The sequence below is a fragment of the Mastigoproctus giganteus genome, chromosome 2, assembly GCF_048544385.1.
Source record: "Mastigoproctus giganteus isolate SK-2022 chromosome 2, ASM4854438v1, whole genome shotgun sequence".
NCBI lineage: Eukaryota > Metazoa > Arthropoda > Arachnida > Uropygi > Thelyphonidae > Mastigoproctus > Mastigoproctus giganteus.
In genome coordinates, this window is record NC_143576.1 from 181734898 (window position 1) to 181752582 (window position 17685).

General features: G+C 34.5%; 1 protein-coding gene across 1 annotated transcript in view; it reads left to right on the plus strand.

The window, feature by feature from the left end:
* The window catches only part of put (activin A receptor type 2 punt), a 166128-nt gene that overhangs the window by 137483 nt on the left and 10960 nt on the right, over window positions 1-17685 (plus strand). Inside the window, exon 9 of the mRNA XM_090368830.1 lies at window positions 10224-10371. Within this exon, the coding sequence (XP_090224956.1) occupies window positions 10224-10371 (148 nt within the window). The remainder of the gene's footprint in view (window positions 1-10223; window positions 10372-17685) is intronic.

Here is a 17685-nt window from a genome sequence, read left to right on the forward strand (position 1 = left end):
ACCACCCGCTGGCTAAAGGCAAATTTACGCACATCTATTCTACATCTGTCTTTTCTTAATTTGAATTTATGCCCCCTTAGGTTCGTAATCTGAACAAGTGGAAGGATCACATCAGAATTCAGCGTGCTCAACCCATTCAAGGCCTTATATACCTCAATCAGATCACCGCACAGGTGCCTAGTCTCCAGCCACTGCAATTTGCAGAACTTAAGCCTCTCTTGGTAAGAGGATCCCTTCATTCCCCTCACCAATCTTGTTGCCCTTCTCTGTACACGCTCAAGTAAATCTACATCCTTCCTAAAATGAGGCCTCCAGACCTGTACGCAGTACTCAAGGCGTAACCTGACCATTGCCTTATACAGAGGGATAATCACCTCCTTTTCCCTGCTAGCAAAATTCCTATATATCATTGACAAAACCCCATGACCTGCTCTGGCAGCCTGTCTGCATTGCTCAGAAAACTTCATATCTGCCTGCACAATTACTCCCAGGTCTTTTTCATTTTCTACCACCTTAAGTGTAGTACCACACAGTTGGTACGTTTCTCTGGGGTTACTTCTACCCATATGCAGTACTTTGCATTTGTCAAGGTTAAACTTCAGTTGCCACTTCTTAACCCATCTGCCCAAATTATCTAGATCCTGTTGCAGTAAGCACACTGCCATTACTGTCATTAACAACCCTGCCAACCTTTGTATCATCTGCAAACTTCGACATTAAGCCTGATATACCTTCATCAATATCACTGATAAATATACAAAACAACAGTGGACCTAACACCGAACCCTGTGGGACTCCACTAATAACATTAGTCCAAGAAGAGCAGCACCCATTGATTATCACCCTCTGTCTTCTCGCACTTAACCATCCTTTTATCCATTGTAGCAACTTACCGTTAATACCATTCTGCTCCAATTTGTACAATAGTCTTCCATGCGCAACAGTGTCAAAAGCTTTCCTGAAATCCAAATATATGATATCAAAATTATTTTTTGCATCCAGTTCCTTTGTAACCATATCATAATATCCTATCAAATTTGTCAGACAAGACTTTCCCTTAACAAACCCATGCTGTGTCTGAATTATTGCTGCAGTCTTGTCTAGATGATCCTGCAATGCATCTTTAACCAGCGACTCCAATATTTTACTTGGAACAGAAGTTAAACTAACTGGTCTGTAATTACTCGTGTCACCCTTCGATCCCCCTTTGTGAATTGGGGATACATTTGCACATCTCCAGTCCGTGGGAACCTCTCCTGAGTCCAAGGATGCTCTCATAATTATGGCTAAGGGTTTGCTTAGTTGCTTTGGTATTTGATAGTATGAATCAGAGCTGTAATACTCAATATGTTCTACGTTAATAGTAGTAGTAGTAGTAGTAGTAGTTTGAATAAATTCAAATGTCAGCTTTTTTTTTTTTTTTTTTTTTTGGCCAGTGTGGCTTCTTTGTGCTATATGACTATTACTATTTACCAGTCTTTTTCAGGTTAAGTTTATGCCCCCTTATTTATACATGTCTAAAATTTGATAGTATGAATCAGAGCTGTAATACTCAATATGTTCTACGTTAATAATAATATTAGTAAAATAATAAGAAGAGTTTACCTCAATATAGTACGTAGAACACTTCCGTATGATACCCTCCAGAAATTAAAACGAAAAAAACAAAAAAATCGACAGCTTACCGGTCCATTAGAGTAAAATATAAATAATTAAATAATCAATTTAACACAATTCAAATAAATTTAAAACAATTAAAAATCAAATTAACACAATTAAAAGAATCTAAGGAAGAAAAATCGTTTTGAATATTTTCGTTAGATTCTTTTAATTGTGTTAATTTGATTTTTAATTGTTTTAAATTGATTTGAATTGTGTTAAATTCATTATTTAATTATTTATATTTTACTCTAATGGGACCGGTAAGTTGTCGTTTTTTTTTGTTTTTTCCGTTTTAATTTCTGGAGGGTATCATACGAAAGTGTTCTACATACTATATTGAGGTAAACTCTTCTTATTATTTTACTAACATGTCTAAAAGAGAGAATAAGGATGCTGTTAGCATTTAGTTTACTCAATCTATTTAAAGCTTTAAGCACTTTAATCAGATCTCCTTGCAGGTGCCTAGTTTCCAAGCACTGCAATTTGCAGAACTAAAGTCTTTCATGGTAAGAGATTTCAAGATTAGTCAAGTACACTTTTGTGTCCTTGACTAATCTTGTTGCTCTTCTCTGTTTCTATTCCAGCAGATTCACATCCTTTTTAAAATGAGGCTTCCAGACCTGTATGCAGTAATGAAGATACAGCCTAACCACATGCATTATACCAGTGGTCTCAAACTCAAATTGCATGCAGGCCAAATGCACAACCTGAAAGCAGCTGACGGGCCAGAATTTTTTTTTTTTTAACAAAATGAGAATGAATATATATATATTGCACCGTACTTACCCCTAATGTATGGATACCACCCCTTTATAACCTGGTGTTACGTGTGATGCGTGTGTGTGGTGTGTTGCATGTAAGTTTATAATATGTTTGAAAATTTTGCTTTTAAAATTTAATTTGCCTCGAACATGGTTTAATTGAAAATTTATTTCAATAACGTTCAATTGTACAATGTTTTTCTCTATATAGTAAACCCCCGCTATTCGCGGTCGCTGATTTACTATAAAATGAAACCTAAAAGAATGTGAATTTTAAAGCACCGTGAACATTTTCCACCATAAAAAAAACATGGGCGTGGCTAAAATTATCTTTCCCGATCAAAACAGCACTCAGTGGTTGGGGGGAGAGGGGTGACAAAATCGATCGCAAGCGTGGATGTTTCTCGCTAATCCTTGTTCAGTATGTGTTATGCGCTTGTCATGGAAGGTTTCGTCGTTTGCTTTTAATTTATATGCTTAGAAATTTATCAATTTATAAATTGATATGCTTACAAAAGTGATAAATCAACCGTTTTGCAGTGTAAAACAGATTTTTTCTAGTGTGTTAATGGAAGAAAGTGACTTTATTGTGGACAAGTTCTTTCTAACCCGTACAAAAATATGGCTACGAATAACAAGGGAAATGTGAAAAGATCAAAGAAGGTGATGACTAGCGAATAAAATTGAGTTATTAGATAAAATTTCTAATGGTGAAAGTGTCTCCTCACTTTCTGTTATTGAGAAAATCTATTATAAAATCAATGAGTCAACGGTACGATCAATCAAGAAATCGGAGGAAAAATCCGCCGTAGTGCCCGTGAAAACGCGCTAATTTCTTCAAAAATTTGCTCTGTAACTCATGATGTTAAATTAGAAAAAATGGAAAAGGCTTTAAATCTGTGGATAGAAGACTGAACTCAAAATAAAATTCCGTTAAGTTCACTCATCATTCGTGAAAAGGCAAAACTTCTTTATCAACACTTTAGCGAAACTGGTGAAAGCACTGGCGGGATAAGTTTTTTAGCTAGCAAAGACGCTGGTTTGAAAGATTTGTTTGAAATTTCTAATAAATATTACATTTAATATTAAATTGTTTCTTATTTTCATTTCGATGCCATATGCTTGCATTTCACTATGTACTGTCTATGTACATAGTCATATTATGAAGGTACATATAATACATACATAGACAAAATTTTAGACTAGTTTTTCTTATATATTTCATACTTTGGAACGGAACCCCTTTATTACTATGGGAGCCATAACTCAGTATTCGCGTTTTCGGTATTCGCGGCATTTCTCAGGAACGTAACCCGTTTACTGTACTTACTTTTTATTTCTCAAACTTATATTTTTCTCCTTCTTTCCCTGGCTAAAAAAATTATGAGACTCTTTCTTTCGGTTAAATTTTCTTTTCTATTTTCTTTAGATGCCCAATCACTAACTAAATATTTATCAAAACATACATAAACAATAATAATAATAACGCAAAGGAAAAAATTCAAATTTATATTTATTTTCTATCTGAAATTTAAAGGTTGGTACCTGCAAGAAATTTCTGTTGGTTACACTTTGTAATTCAAATGTATTGACAGCTAAATATTAAATTTTCAGACTGACATTTATTTCAAATAATTCTAATATGCTGAATTAACCACTAAATAACTTACTTTTAACTTAAACTAAAAATAAACAAATTATGAAAACTTTCCAAGTGGGACAAAACTTGAGAATAAATAATGACAACCTATTCTCTTTCTTTTATTTATTAAATATTTCTTCGACATATACAGAAAAAATACATATGTTTGTATGTAAATAATTATAAACTTTATTTGATGGCGTTTCGATTCTGATAAAGTTTGTAGCCTTGGAGAAAAATTACTAGAAACTATCTTCATCACGGATTGTAGATGTTCGTCGGTCAATCGGGTTCTTTTCTTAGACTTATTAATTTTTCTACTGCGAAAAATACTGTTCACATATAAATGTACTCCCAAACAAAGTGATTATTCTTATTGCAAAAATTCGTAACTGAGGGCATTTATCTTTTGACAAGTACGAATAAAAGTTAATCAAATCTGTATCTTCAAATCTTCGAATAAGATTTATATCACACTGTAAATTAATTAGCTCCATTTGTAGATTTTCTGGTGCGTTATTCACGTTCGTTTTTAATGGTAATGAAAATAATGTAAAATCGGACTCCAAATCATTAAAATCTTTAAATCTTTCTTCAAATTCTTGTCGTAATAATTCTATTTTTCTCGCATATTCTTGAGATTTTTCATTTGAAATAATAGGGCAGGATTTAAGATGTAGGAAATGTACGAAATTTTTTGATTCCAGTTGTGTTTCCCATAATTGCAATTTAACCTTAAAAGCTTTAATACAAGCATACATGTCAGTGATAAGTTTATTCTTTCCTTGCAGCTCTTTATTGAGAATATTTAAATGGCCGGTTAAGTCAACAAGAAATGCTAAATCTGTTATCCATGTATCATTATATACCTCGTCAATGGTTTTATTTTTTTGTGTCATGAAAATTTTGATTTCATTTATTAAATCAAAAAACCGTTTTAATACAGCTCCTCGACTTAACCACCTCACCTCATTATAATAAATCATTTCTCCGTACTCACTTTCAATTTCTTCAAGCAATGCAACAAATTCTCGATGATTCAGAGCTCGTCCACGGATAAAGTTTACTGTTTTAGTTACTGTTTCCATTAACATTATCCATCTGCAAACTTTTGGCACAAAGTGCTTCTTGTTGAATAATGCAATGTATAATGCAAAAATTATTCAGAAATTTTTCTTTCACTATATTTCTTAATTTTACCGCTACTCCATTTTTTTTACTAACCATAGCAGCTGTACCATCACTTGCAAATCCAACCATTTTATCCCAACTTAATTTATATTTATCTATTACAGTTTTTATTTCAGAAAAAATATCCTGTGCACCAGTTTTTCCTTTCATAGGAATTATTTCCAATAATTCCTCAATTACTTCAAATTCATCAGTAACACCTCGTACAAAAACAGCAAGTTGTGCTATTTCTGTGATGTCAGTACTCTCATCAACTGCTATTGAGAATGCTGCAAAATCTATACTTTTTTCTTTTAACTGACATCGTAAATCACTAGCGATTTCGTTAATACGTTCCGCTACTGTGTTGGCTGACAAACTAATATTTTTAAATAACTGTTGTTTGTCAGGACAAAGAAGTTCAGCAGACTTAATCAAACAATCTTTAAGGAATTCGCCATCAGTAAATGGTTTTGATCGTTTTGCAATGTGCGCGAGAGCAAAACTTGCGTTAACTGTTGCTTCACTGGATTTATTTGCTTCAGTAAAAAAATTTTGTTGTCGTTGTAAGCCAGATTTCAGAAACTAACTTTTCTTCCCTCAATTTGCCTTCCAACATTTCAAATTTTTCTTTATGATTTGTTTCATAATGGCGACGTAAATTGTATTCTTTTGGAACTGATATTCCCTTATTACAAATAAAACATATAATTTTTTGTGCACAACACCACAAAAGTACATAATTTCCCATTTATCTTGAAAAACACGTCCTTCTTCGTCCACTTTTCTTTTACCCTTTGTTAAAGACGTGGCTTGCAGTTTAATCTCTTAATTAAAATCACTTATAATTTTATTTACAACTTTGATTTAACAAGATGAATTTTCGTATGAAAGCAACACTCAAAAGTTATGCACAATTCTAAACGATAGGTATTGATATAATGTAGAATCTACAACAATACCTATCGTTTATCGTTAGATTTACATTGTAGATCTAACAACAATCACAAATAAACAGGTTTTATAAGCTGTACGTTAGTTTGTCTCCATCTATATAGCAATATGAACTGTGCAGCTGTGCATCCAGCTAACCAACTAGTGACTGACTCAAGGAAAATATATATCAGAAGTACCAACTCAATAGAAAAAATCGGAAACACCAGAATACTGAAGCGCCACCAACTGTCGGCTGGCAAACTAAATTTACCGATTGTACCGACGTGGGAAGTTCTCCCACCTTACCCCAGTCACGTGGCCTGGCATACAAGCATACAGTGACAAAGACAGAGCCCCAACCTATTCATTCTATCTCTTTTTCCTTCAATAGCAGTCGTGCACATAAGCTCAGTCCATATCTCTATGTCTCTAAAACTATAAGCACCGTATTTACAACAAATATATAATTGAAATGTATTCGCGGGCTGTGTAAAATTGCTTCGGGGGGGGGGCGGATGCGGGCCGCCAGTTTGAGACCACTGCATTATACAATTGGAGAATCACCTCCTTGACTCTGTTGGAAAAATTCCTGTATATCATTAATAATTACCCCTAGGTCTCTTTTGTTTTCTACCACGTTCAGTGTCATCCCACCAAATTGGTATATAATTCTGGGAGTTCTGCTGCCCTTATGTATGGGATTAATACTGCCCATATGTTCTTGACCTATTCTTCTGTATTCAATAGGATAGATATGACAGCCAAAGTAAAAAAAAAAGAGTTGTATTTTGTGCATGCTATAATTGTACTAGAGTGATTCCATGTCTTTGGTATTCCTATGTTTCAGCATATGATAACTTAAACAGTACAGTAAGCTTCTCTTAATGCAGGTAATGTGTTCCTGGCAGCTCTGGATTAAATAAAAATGTGTTTTTTTGGAAAATGCTGCTATTCTTGAGCAAAATTTAAAGTAAATATGTTGGCCTTTTATTAAAGGAATAAAAAAATGATAGAAAGCTTTATGCATTGTGAAGTCTTAAGCTTTTCACTATGTATATTTAGCTAGAACAACTGTATAAGATCAGTTTATGTTGCACCTCTTCAAGCCTGTTGTTTTGTTACTCTTTTCTTCAAATAAAAATTTTATCATTTCAGAAGTGTGCCGATGATATTTTTGTTAAAGTATGTAAATATGTACCATAGAAACATATTGGAGAGTTCAGCTAACCTTTTTTTTTTTTTTCATGTTTGGGTTAAAATTTTTGTATTTGATATTAAAATTGAACTAAATTTACAGTTTCTGAATTTAAATTTTGCTTAATATATTTTTTTTTCTCAGTGGTAAAGTTATTCCATGTCCTTGATTTAGTCTAAAAAGTCATCATTTACTTCTGAAATAAATGTAAACCAGTTTTATTTGAACATAAAACTAAACCAAATAGTAGTTGTCTGTGTGTGCGCACACTGTGTTTGCCTTTCAGTATGCATATTTAGCTTGAACAACTGGCTGTATGAGGTCAGTTTGAGTTACACCTCTTCAAGCTACTGCTGTTGTGTTATTACTTTTTTCTTCAAATAAAAATGGTTTATCTTCATTTCAGAAGTGTACCGATGTTATTTTAAGACTAATTTTTTAACTTTTCCTTTGAAACAAAAAAAAGCAGTTAAAAATGTAAAATTTAGATTTATAAATTGCAAATCTAAATGGTAATATTTAGTCCAATTTTAACTTCAAGTTCTTTAATGATTTTATAACAAGTGAAAAGAAGCCAGAAGCAAAACTGCTACAGCTAAAAGTGAAGGTGATGGAATCTATCCATTTATATTAAAAGCAGTAGCAAAAGAGGTAAGTGTACCTTAGCTGTAATGGTAAAATCATCCTTAGATTCAGGGAATGGAATCACAGAGCAATGCATGTAAATTACAGACCTGTAAGTTTGAATTCTGTGTAGGAAAAGTAAATGAAGTCAGTGGTTAAAGAAATAATTCAGAATTATCTTGACCGAAATACAGTTATATGAATACTGTCATTTCATTAAAGAAACAGTTATATGATAATTATGGCAGATTCATTAAAGGAAGATCTTGTCTGAATCAATTTGATTAGCTACTGTGGTGTAGTTACCAAGGAACTGAATACAAGAAAAAATAAAATAAAAATTTTGACATCATATGCTTAGATTTCAGTACAGCTTTTGATACTGTTGTGTTTTACATGAATAACTGCATAGATTGGAACATTCATTTAATCAAGCTAAACCAAATTGCCACCTGAGCCATAGCTCATCTGCCACTTACAATCATAACTGTTTTATTTGTTAACAACCTTGGTCAATCAATTTAACAAAACAACAAACAATTACAAAAGTCTAACTTGACTAATGACAAAAATCAAAAGATAGCACAACCTTTAGCCTCGCGGCGGAGTCGGCATCTCCGCCCCCACCACGAGTTTTCGTCCCCACCATGAGTTTTCGTCCCCACCACGAGGAGGTAGGTTGCCCTATCTAGTGAAACACAGTCTGGTACCTGCCAGACTAAATAATAATAACAATTGATCTTTCAAAATTCATAATAACAATTGATCATAACAATTGATCATACAGTACTCACACCGGTCCAGTTCCTGCGAACCCCAACACTGACGTTACTGTGACCGACGACCCCCAGTCACCACTGGGAGAAGTCTTCCTACAATTACTAAGAAAGAGGTACCCCGACATGATACCAACTAATCCTGTTCAGTTCTTCTCTTTAAAGTATCAACCGCCTTTAAATATTCTGGACAAGTTCGATCGTTAGCACCATGTGCAGAGGGCACCTTCCTCCTCCAGCAATTTACACATTTTGGAGCATCCACTCTTTGTGTACAAGACTTAATACGTCATAGATTGGAACAGTGGGACATGTACAGATAAATTGTTGCTATGTGCTCTGCATTAGCAGAGGCATACAATGCAAGAAAGCAAGCTTATGCAGCATCAGCCAAAAAATAAAATAAAATAAAAAATAAATTTAAAAAAAAAAATGCTCTGATTTCGATTTCACCCCTCCGTTCGTTCCAAATACCTGTCCAGCTTGGCCTTAAATTTATTTAGGCTATCAACTTTCACAATAAAAGATGGAAGTCTGTTCCACCAATCAGCTACCCGCTGGCTAAAGGAAACTTCCACACATCTATCCTACAACTGTCTTTCCTCAATTTGAATTTATGCCCTCTCAGGTGATTATTCTGAGCAAGAAGAAGAATCCCATCAGCATTGAGCATGCTCAAACCAATCAAGGTTATACACCTCAGTCAGATCACCTCGCAGATGCCTAGTCTCCAAACACTGTAATTTGCAAAACTTAAGCCTTTCTTCATAAGAGCAACCCTTTGTCTATTCACTAATCTTGTTGCCCTTCTCTGTACTTGTTCCAACAGCTCTACATCCTTCTTAAAATGAGGCCTCCAGACCTGTATATAGTACTCAAGGTGTGGCCTGACCATTGCCTGATACAAGGGGATAATCACCTCCTTATCCCTACTAATTGTTGATTGGCAAGAGATAGGGAGTAGTTATTAACCTTTTCCATAGTATGTGCATATATATGCTTTTCAAGATAATTTCAAATAACTTTTCAAAGTACATTACAAATCTTCCAGTAAATGCTAAGTGCTGCCATTTCCTATTTGTGTGTCTGAGTTGACTATAGACATTATAATAGATGACAGCACGAAAATAGATTTTAAAATTGGAGGAGGAGATCGAATCTACAGCCATTGTGTCTGATTTTGGCTAATAAAAGCCAAAATTCTCTGGAATTCATGGATTGAGAAATTGATGAAATTGAATTAAGTGTTACATAAACAGGTGTAGATGATAGTATTACATCTAAAAAGAAGTAAACAAGCTTTTTATGAATTTTTTTGCAGTTATTTTTATTCTTTTATTATTATTATATTATAAATTTTTATATACTTTTTTTTTGCTGATATATAAGCTTGCTTTTTGCAAATACTAAATTATAATAAATCATTTTTTTATTTTACTTAAATATTTATATTTCAGAATTTAACTTCATTTTGTGACACAATTGAAGAATGTTGGGATCAAGATGCAGAAGCTCGATTATCTGCTGGATGTGTGCAAGAAAGAGTAGTTGTGCTCTATCGAAGTACCACCCAAACCTCAGGAATTCAAACTAGCTCTGAGCTTGGTAAATATAATGATTGATATTGTTTAAGGAATCTTGATATATATATATATATATATATATATATATATATAAGAGTTAAGTTAATAATGGTAAGAGTTTTTTAAAGCTAAAATATGATATACTAGCTTATCAGGTAAACCATAAACCATGGCGGGTACCCAACGTGACCTGGAAAAAATCATTCTATGCCATGACATAAGCAATAAATTATAAACATATATAAAAATACCATTAAAATGTTTAGTTATGGCAATAAGATACATTGCAAGGGACTTTTTCGAGGGCTAACCCTTACAATGTATCAACCATAATTAACGAGCTATCCGTTTCTTTAGTCATCGTCCAGCATAACTATGTCCTAATATACGTAAAATAGTATTAAGTTAGAGCCAAAAGTATAAAATTTGTAGTAAGTTAGAGCCAAATAGTAGTGATAAAATTTGTTAATTAATCCCAAATTTAGCAGTAAACTGGCAAGATGACTGTTAGCCCGACGGATAGCCAAAATTTTAAATTAAATTAAAATTATAGAAAGAGCTATAATTATTGTTAGGCATATGTGCGTATTTGATAGTAAATGCTGCCACGGTAGTCTAATCAAAAATAATAATAACAGTGTGAGCTATAGCTAACAAAGGCGAACGGAAAAAGGTATAAGAATAGATATAGTACCTCAATCCCCCTCGAATACTCTAATAGTTCATGAGGTATGAAAAGATAGGGATAAGATCTTATTCTTATTCTTATAAGATCTTATTCTTATCCCTATCTTTTCATAGATAGGGATATCTGTGAAATGAAATGATCTTATCCCTATCTATCTATGAAAGATAGGGATAAGATCTTATTCTTATTCTTATAAGATCTTATTCTTATCCCTATCTTTTCATACCTCATGAACTATTAGAGTATTCGAGGGGGATTGAGGTACTATATCTATTCTTATACCTTTTTCCGTTCGCCTTTGTTAGCTATAGCTCACACTGTTATTATTATTTTTGATTAGACTACCGTGGCAGCATTTACTATCAAATACGCACATATGCCTAACAATAATTATAGCTCTTTCTATAATTTTAATTTAATTTAAAATTTTGGCTATCTGTCGGGCTAACAGTCATCTTGCCAGTTTACTGCTAAATTTGGGATTAATTAACAAATTTTATCACTACCATTTGGCTCTAACTTACTACAAATTTTATACTTTTGGCTCTAACTTAATACTATTTTACGTATATTAGGACATAGTTATGCTGGACGATGACTACAGAAACGGATAGCTCGTTAATTATGGTTGATACATTGTAAGGGTTAGCCCTCGAAAAAGTCCCTTGCAATGTATCTTAATGCCATAACTAACATTTTAATGGTATTTTTATATATGTTTATAATTTATTGCTTATGTCATGGCATAGAATGATTTTTTCCAGGTCACGTTGGGTACCCGCCATGGTTTATGGTTTACCTGATAAGCTAGTATATCATATTTTACCTTTAAAAAACTCTTACCATTATTAACTTAACTCTTATTCATACAGACCGATGTAATGTTTAATCGTCCTAGATGGCATTAATTGGTTATGTGACTACTTAGTATTTATTATAATATTTATATTTATTATAACATTTAATATTTGCTTTGTTATACTTGGATATATATATATATATATATAAAAATAGGAGGTTATGCTTTTAGTGTGGAGAGAGGACAGCAAGTAGTGTAATCAACCAACGGGTTAGATAACATGGAAGGCAGTTATAAAATAACACAGTTCAAACCTGCAACACAAAAAGTCAAAAATATTATATTATAAGCTGTACTTCAGATGATTTCAGCGTCATTCATGAGGACCAGCTGTCAAAATGAAGCAAAAAGTAAGGCCTCTATTTCTAACATGAAATATACATAGCACGTGGTAAAAAGATACCAGGTTTTTAGGTTATTGTTAATGTTCGGAAGCCAGATTAATCATAATGCTAACATATATATCATGGCTGACCGAACAGAGGTGGAGAAATGATAGATAATAAGAAATATAGGTAGTAAAAAATTACTAAAACTGAATTACTAAAAATTACTTTTACTGCCTAAATTGAAAGTTTAAATCATGAGATGGAGTGGATGGATGCTTCTACATACGATATAGTCAACGAAACAAGCACGTAGCATTTTTTCTCTCCCCGCAGTACACTGGACGACAGTCCCCACTTCTCTGGCTTACGGAAACAGTAAGTACGATTCCCGATCGCCCGCTCCATCTTGTGATTTCAACTTTCAGTGATTTTTAGTAATTTTTTTTACTGCCTATATATTTTTATTACCTATATTTCTTATTATCTATCATTTCTACGCCTTTGTCGGGTCAGCCATGATATATACGTTAGCATTACAATTAACCTGATATCTTTTTACCAGGTTAATTGTAATGCTAACGTATATTTCATGTTAGAAACAGAAGCTTTACTTTTGCTGCAATTTGACTTTTTGTGTTGCATGTTCGAATTGTGTTATTTTATGACTGCCTTTCCATGTTATCTAACCAGTTGGTTGATTACACTACTTGCTGTTCTCTCTCCACACTAAAAGCATAACCTCGTATTTTTTATATATTTATTTATTTATAGTTGTTGGGTGCCATCTACTCTGCATAGTAGTAACCCAGGTCTATATTCCTTCTTATATTCTTATTACAACTCCCATACTTATTACTTCTATTCTCTATATATATATATATATATATATATATATATATATATATTGTAGTGAAACATATAAGACATTGTTTGATTATAGGACTACCTTATCCATACTTTGTGAGAGGTATATAGCTTTTCATTTTCGATCACTTTTGTATTTACATTAGTATTAATAAATTTTCTCTTACACAGCTATGGGCAAGTGTGGAAACGCAGTCCTTTGATGCATGGTCAGGTGTAGTACCCCGATGAAATACCTGATCATGTATCAATGTTTACTTTCGCTGACATCAGATTTAATTGCATATTTGTTCTACTTCCCGATTTAAATTATAGCCAAATTTGCCTGCCCTTATATGATGCAAGCTGCCGTTACCTTCATTTGATATTCTAATGTAATTTTATTTTATTTTTATTTTACAAGTTTACTACCTTTTATTTCTTTAATTTATATTAATAGTTGATATTAAAAGTTGATACAATCGAACTTGGTTATAACATGCAAGGAAATAACAAGATCACGGCTGTAATGAGCAAAAAGCCATAATGATTTTAATTTACTTGTATTCCCATACAATTGCTCACTGTTATAACGAGCGTACTACACAGATATGCTGAACAAATTTTGGTAACTATGCAAACATTCGTAATTGCTCGAATAGTTCGGAAAAAACCCAATTCTTGGAATAGACAAAAATTAAAGGGGCGACTTAGCTTTTATGTCCAGCCACATCATATTAAGGGACGGTTTATGACCTAACCTTGTTCTTTCGGGTACGGGGGGCTATACAATAGTAAATTGGCATTGCGCTTGTAATTTCTATGGTCACATTTCCTTATTTACAGATTGTCTTGGGTTCACTAAACCATAAATTTATTTCGAGACTTCTAAGAATTTTGGAAACGGTAATTGTTTGTATGCAGATCACTTTATTGTCATTTTAAAGTAAAATCAGTTAGAAACAAACACTTCCTTCAGAAACATGTCTGCTAACAAAAGAAAGTGTCTCTCGATTCTCAAAAAAAAGTCAATTATTCATGAGTTAGAACTTGGTGCAAAAAATGTTGAAGTGCGTAAAAAGGTTTCTTTGTCCTCTTCAACAGTATCGACGTGGAAGAATAAACATGTTTACATATCAGAACTGGAAAAGAACATAATTTTAAAAAGAAAATTTAGGAGGATGCGAGGTTACAAACATCAGTGAAGCATTGTTTCAGTGGTTCACTACACAAAGAAGTGCTGGATTTTCAATACAGTTCAATCTTGCAGGCTCAAGCAGAAAAATTTGCTAAAAAATTTGGACACAACATATATTCATATAACGAAGGTTAACTGGATCAATTTAAAAACCAACATAACATTGTTTATGCAAAATTAGTGGAGAATCTTGATCTGCAGATCCAATAGTGCTTTCTCTAATGAATGAATTGACCATGTTTGGGCAGAAATCAGGAGAGATTTCAATGACGAAAACCTCACCAATATCAGCTAAACAGGAAATCGTGTTTATGATTAATTAGTATTGTTTTAATTACAAAGAAATAAATTGTGTTTAGTATTAAGTGTATGGTTTTAAAATTACAGACAAATAGACTGTGTTTAATATTAAATGTATTGTAGTTATACAAGCATATTATTACAAATGATATGCAGGTAAGTACTAATTTTTCTTTTCTTTTTTGAATCTATCTTTTTATCACGTTATTGAGAAATAAATGTGTAAATTATGCACATTGTGTAAATCTGTCCTTGAACAAACACTTGTACAGACATAATATGAATATAGTTGTTGTTTTGGGTTTTTTTTTTTTTTTTAGGAGCATTAGCATCTAAGGCCATATTGCTCCGAGGGGATGTGCGGTGGTCATTCCCTGACCTTTCCACATCCTCCGTATTGCCGACCGGGCTAGCCAGGTGGGTAAAGTGCCTGCTTGGTAACCCAAAGGTCGCAGGTTCAAATCCCGCCTCGGGCTTGGATCAGAGTAAAATGCAAAAACTTTGGGAGATGCATTATGGCCACAGAAGCCGATGCGCCAACTAACAAAAAAAAAAAAAAAACCTCCGTATTTGGTGGGCACGGGCTCTAACCCCGGTCTAATCAAGAAGTGTGTGCTACGCACTGCTGCTCCTGCCCACCTGGCTACGGAGGTGCCATATGCAATATATTGTGCAGTATGAACTCAGTTGCTGATGCCTAAAACCAAACAATAATCACAATTGAAACTGTCTAAATGTTCCACCGATCACCGATATATCAAAAGTATTTGAACCCAGACTTCTCCAAACAAGTGATGTAACCACTGTACTTACACAAGAATGATTAAAATCATTGTATATATAATATGAGTTCCTTGAGCTTATGTTAGTTAATAGACCAACCTATCAAAAGTCAATCGGTGTGACTTTGAACCACCACTTGCAGCCAGGATCGTACGAGTGATGGGCATGTCATCCACAAGACCTGTCCTTTAGAAATCTGTCACTAATTCACGCAATTTGAATCGTGATAGAAATCTTTGTATTAGTTGTCACAAATATGTGTTATATGGAATTGTGTCAGGTGATTGGAAAGGCCAAGGCAGGCAAGTAACTTTACCCTTGTGATCTTTGAACCATCCATTGCTTGACAGTATGGGCCCTTATGAAGTGTTGTATAATTGCATTCTGTTCTAGAAAACATCCATTCCAAATGGACAGAAATGCTGTAGATAAGCTAGGTGGTAGATGACTCTCACCAACCAGTGCAATACCATCACTTTGCTTCTTGTAGGCTTGAAGTGGTGAAACCCATGTTTAGTCTCCAGAGCTAAGGTCCAATCAACCCTTCCCTGTCTCTTCCAACATGCAGTATGATTGATGCCCTTTGAGATTACGATGATCACCATGGTGAGATCCAAACTTCCTTACGTTTTGAGAGTACAGCTCTAAAACGGTGTTCGCGGGCCAGCCTCTAGTTAATACACTGGACCGAACCTATTGGTAACTCTCCAGGAGGCTTCCAGATCAGCTGGTGTATAATCTTGCTACCTCTGCTCTGCCAGATAGTGACTGGAGAGAGTCCAAGTAGTCTGTGCATGTGGGGAGGGGCATTGTCAAGGATCTGGGTATATTCTTACCATGTGGGCATGGTAAGGGCACAAAAGGTGATATTCTTTTAAGGGCACAAAAGGTGATATAGTTGTACACGTTGGCACTAACGATATTAAGAGTAGGAGACTGGCAGAATTACTTAACAAGTACAGGTCACTGTTGAACAAAAGCCGAGAATTAGGGTTGAATTTGAAAGTGTCTGCAATTCTGCCCAGACACGATAGGAGGGAGTATATGATGAGAGCCTTGTCGATCAATTCGGCCCTGGAAAGATTGTGCAAGGCTCAAGGGGTAGAATTTTTTTCAGCCTGGACTGTACTTGTTAACAGGAGAGATTGCTTCTACAGGGATGGGATACACTTAAATAGAAAGGGTGCAAGAATATTTGCTGATGCTATCGAGGCAGTGTTAGGTGGGTCGGAAAACTGCTAGCTTGGGGGGAGACAAAGACCAATAGATTGACAGTAGCCACTGGCAGAGGTGAAAGAGATTCTTGCACTGCTTCTATTAGAATGAGCAGAAGCCTGAAAAACAAGATGCATGGTATTTCAGAGACTGCTGGGAGCCATTGCGGTACAAGTAAACACATGGGTTGTGTTAGGGTAGCTAAGAATAGAAACAGGTGCAGGTATACTTGCGTGTACACCAATGCTAGGAGTTTAGTAAATAAATTTGATGAATTTGAGGTATTGCTCAAAACATCAAAGGCAGATATTGTTGGGATATCAGAGACGTGGTGTCACACAGATATAAGGGATGCAGAAATGCAATTTGGGGAGTACAACGTCTACAGAAAGGATAGACAGGATAGGAAGGGGGGAGGGGTTATGCTATTAGTTAAGAAACACATAAAAACCAAGGAAGTGAAGCCAGTCGACATCGCTGGACAGTGCAGTGTTGAGGCAGTTTGGTGTGACATAAGCATTGGGAGATCAAAATTGAGAGTAGGAGTGTGCTATAGGCCTAATGACTCTGATGAGTATAATAAGGAACTGTACAGGGAAATAGAGTGGGCCAGTAAATCAGAGAGTCTTATAATGGGAGATTTTAATTTCCCAGATATTGACTGGAATTTGGGGGCTGGTTACTCACACACTAGCAGGGCTTTTGTGGATTTATTGGATGATTGTTTTCTACATCAGCATGTTCGGGAGACAACTAGAGGGAGTAATACTCTTGATCTGATTATCAGCAGTGATTATTCATGCATTAAGAATCTGCAGATAAATGAACCACTAGGTGGCAGTGATCACAGTGTGCTGAAGTGGGATTTACTGAAAGAGGTAACTACCATTAGGGGTAAAGGGAAGGGTTATTGCTTCCGTAAAGGCGACTACGATGGACTGAGACAGTATTTAAATTCTATACAGTGGGACCAACTGATGATGTTACCAACAGCAAATTCAAAATGGGAAGCATTCAAAGAACTTATCTTGGAAGCTACTAGGCTTTACATACCAACTAAGAAATATTGTTCAAGGTTTAGGCCAAAATGGATGTCAGATGAACTAATGAGGCATATGGCA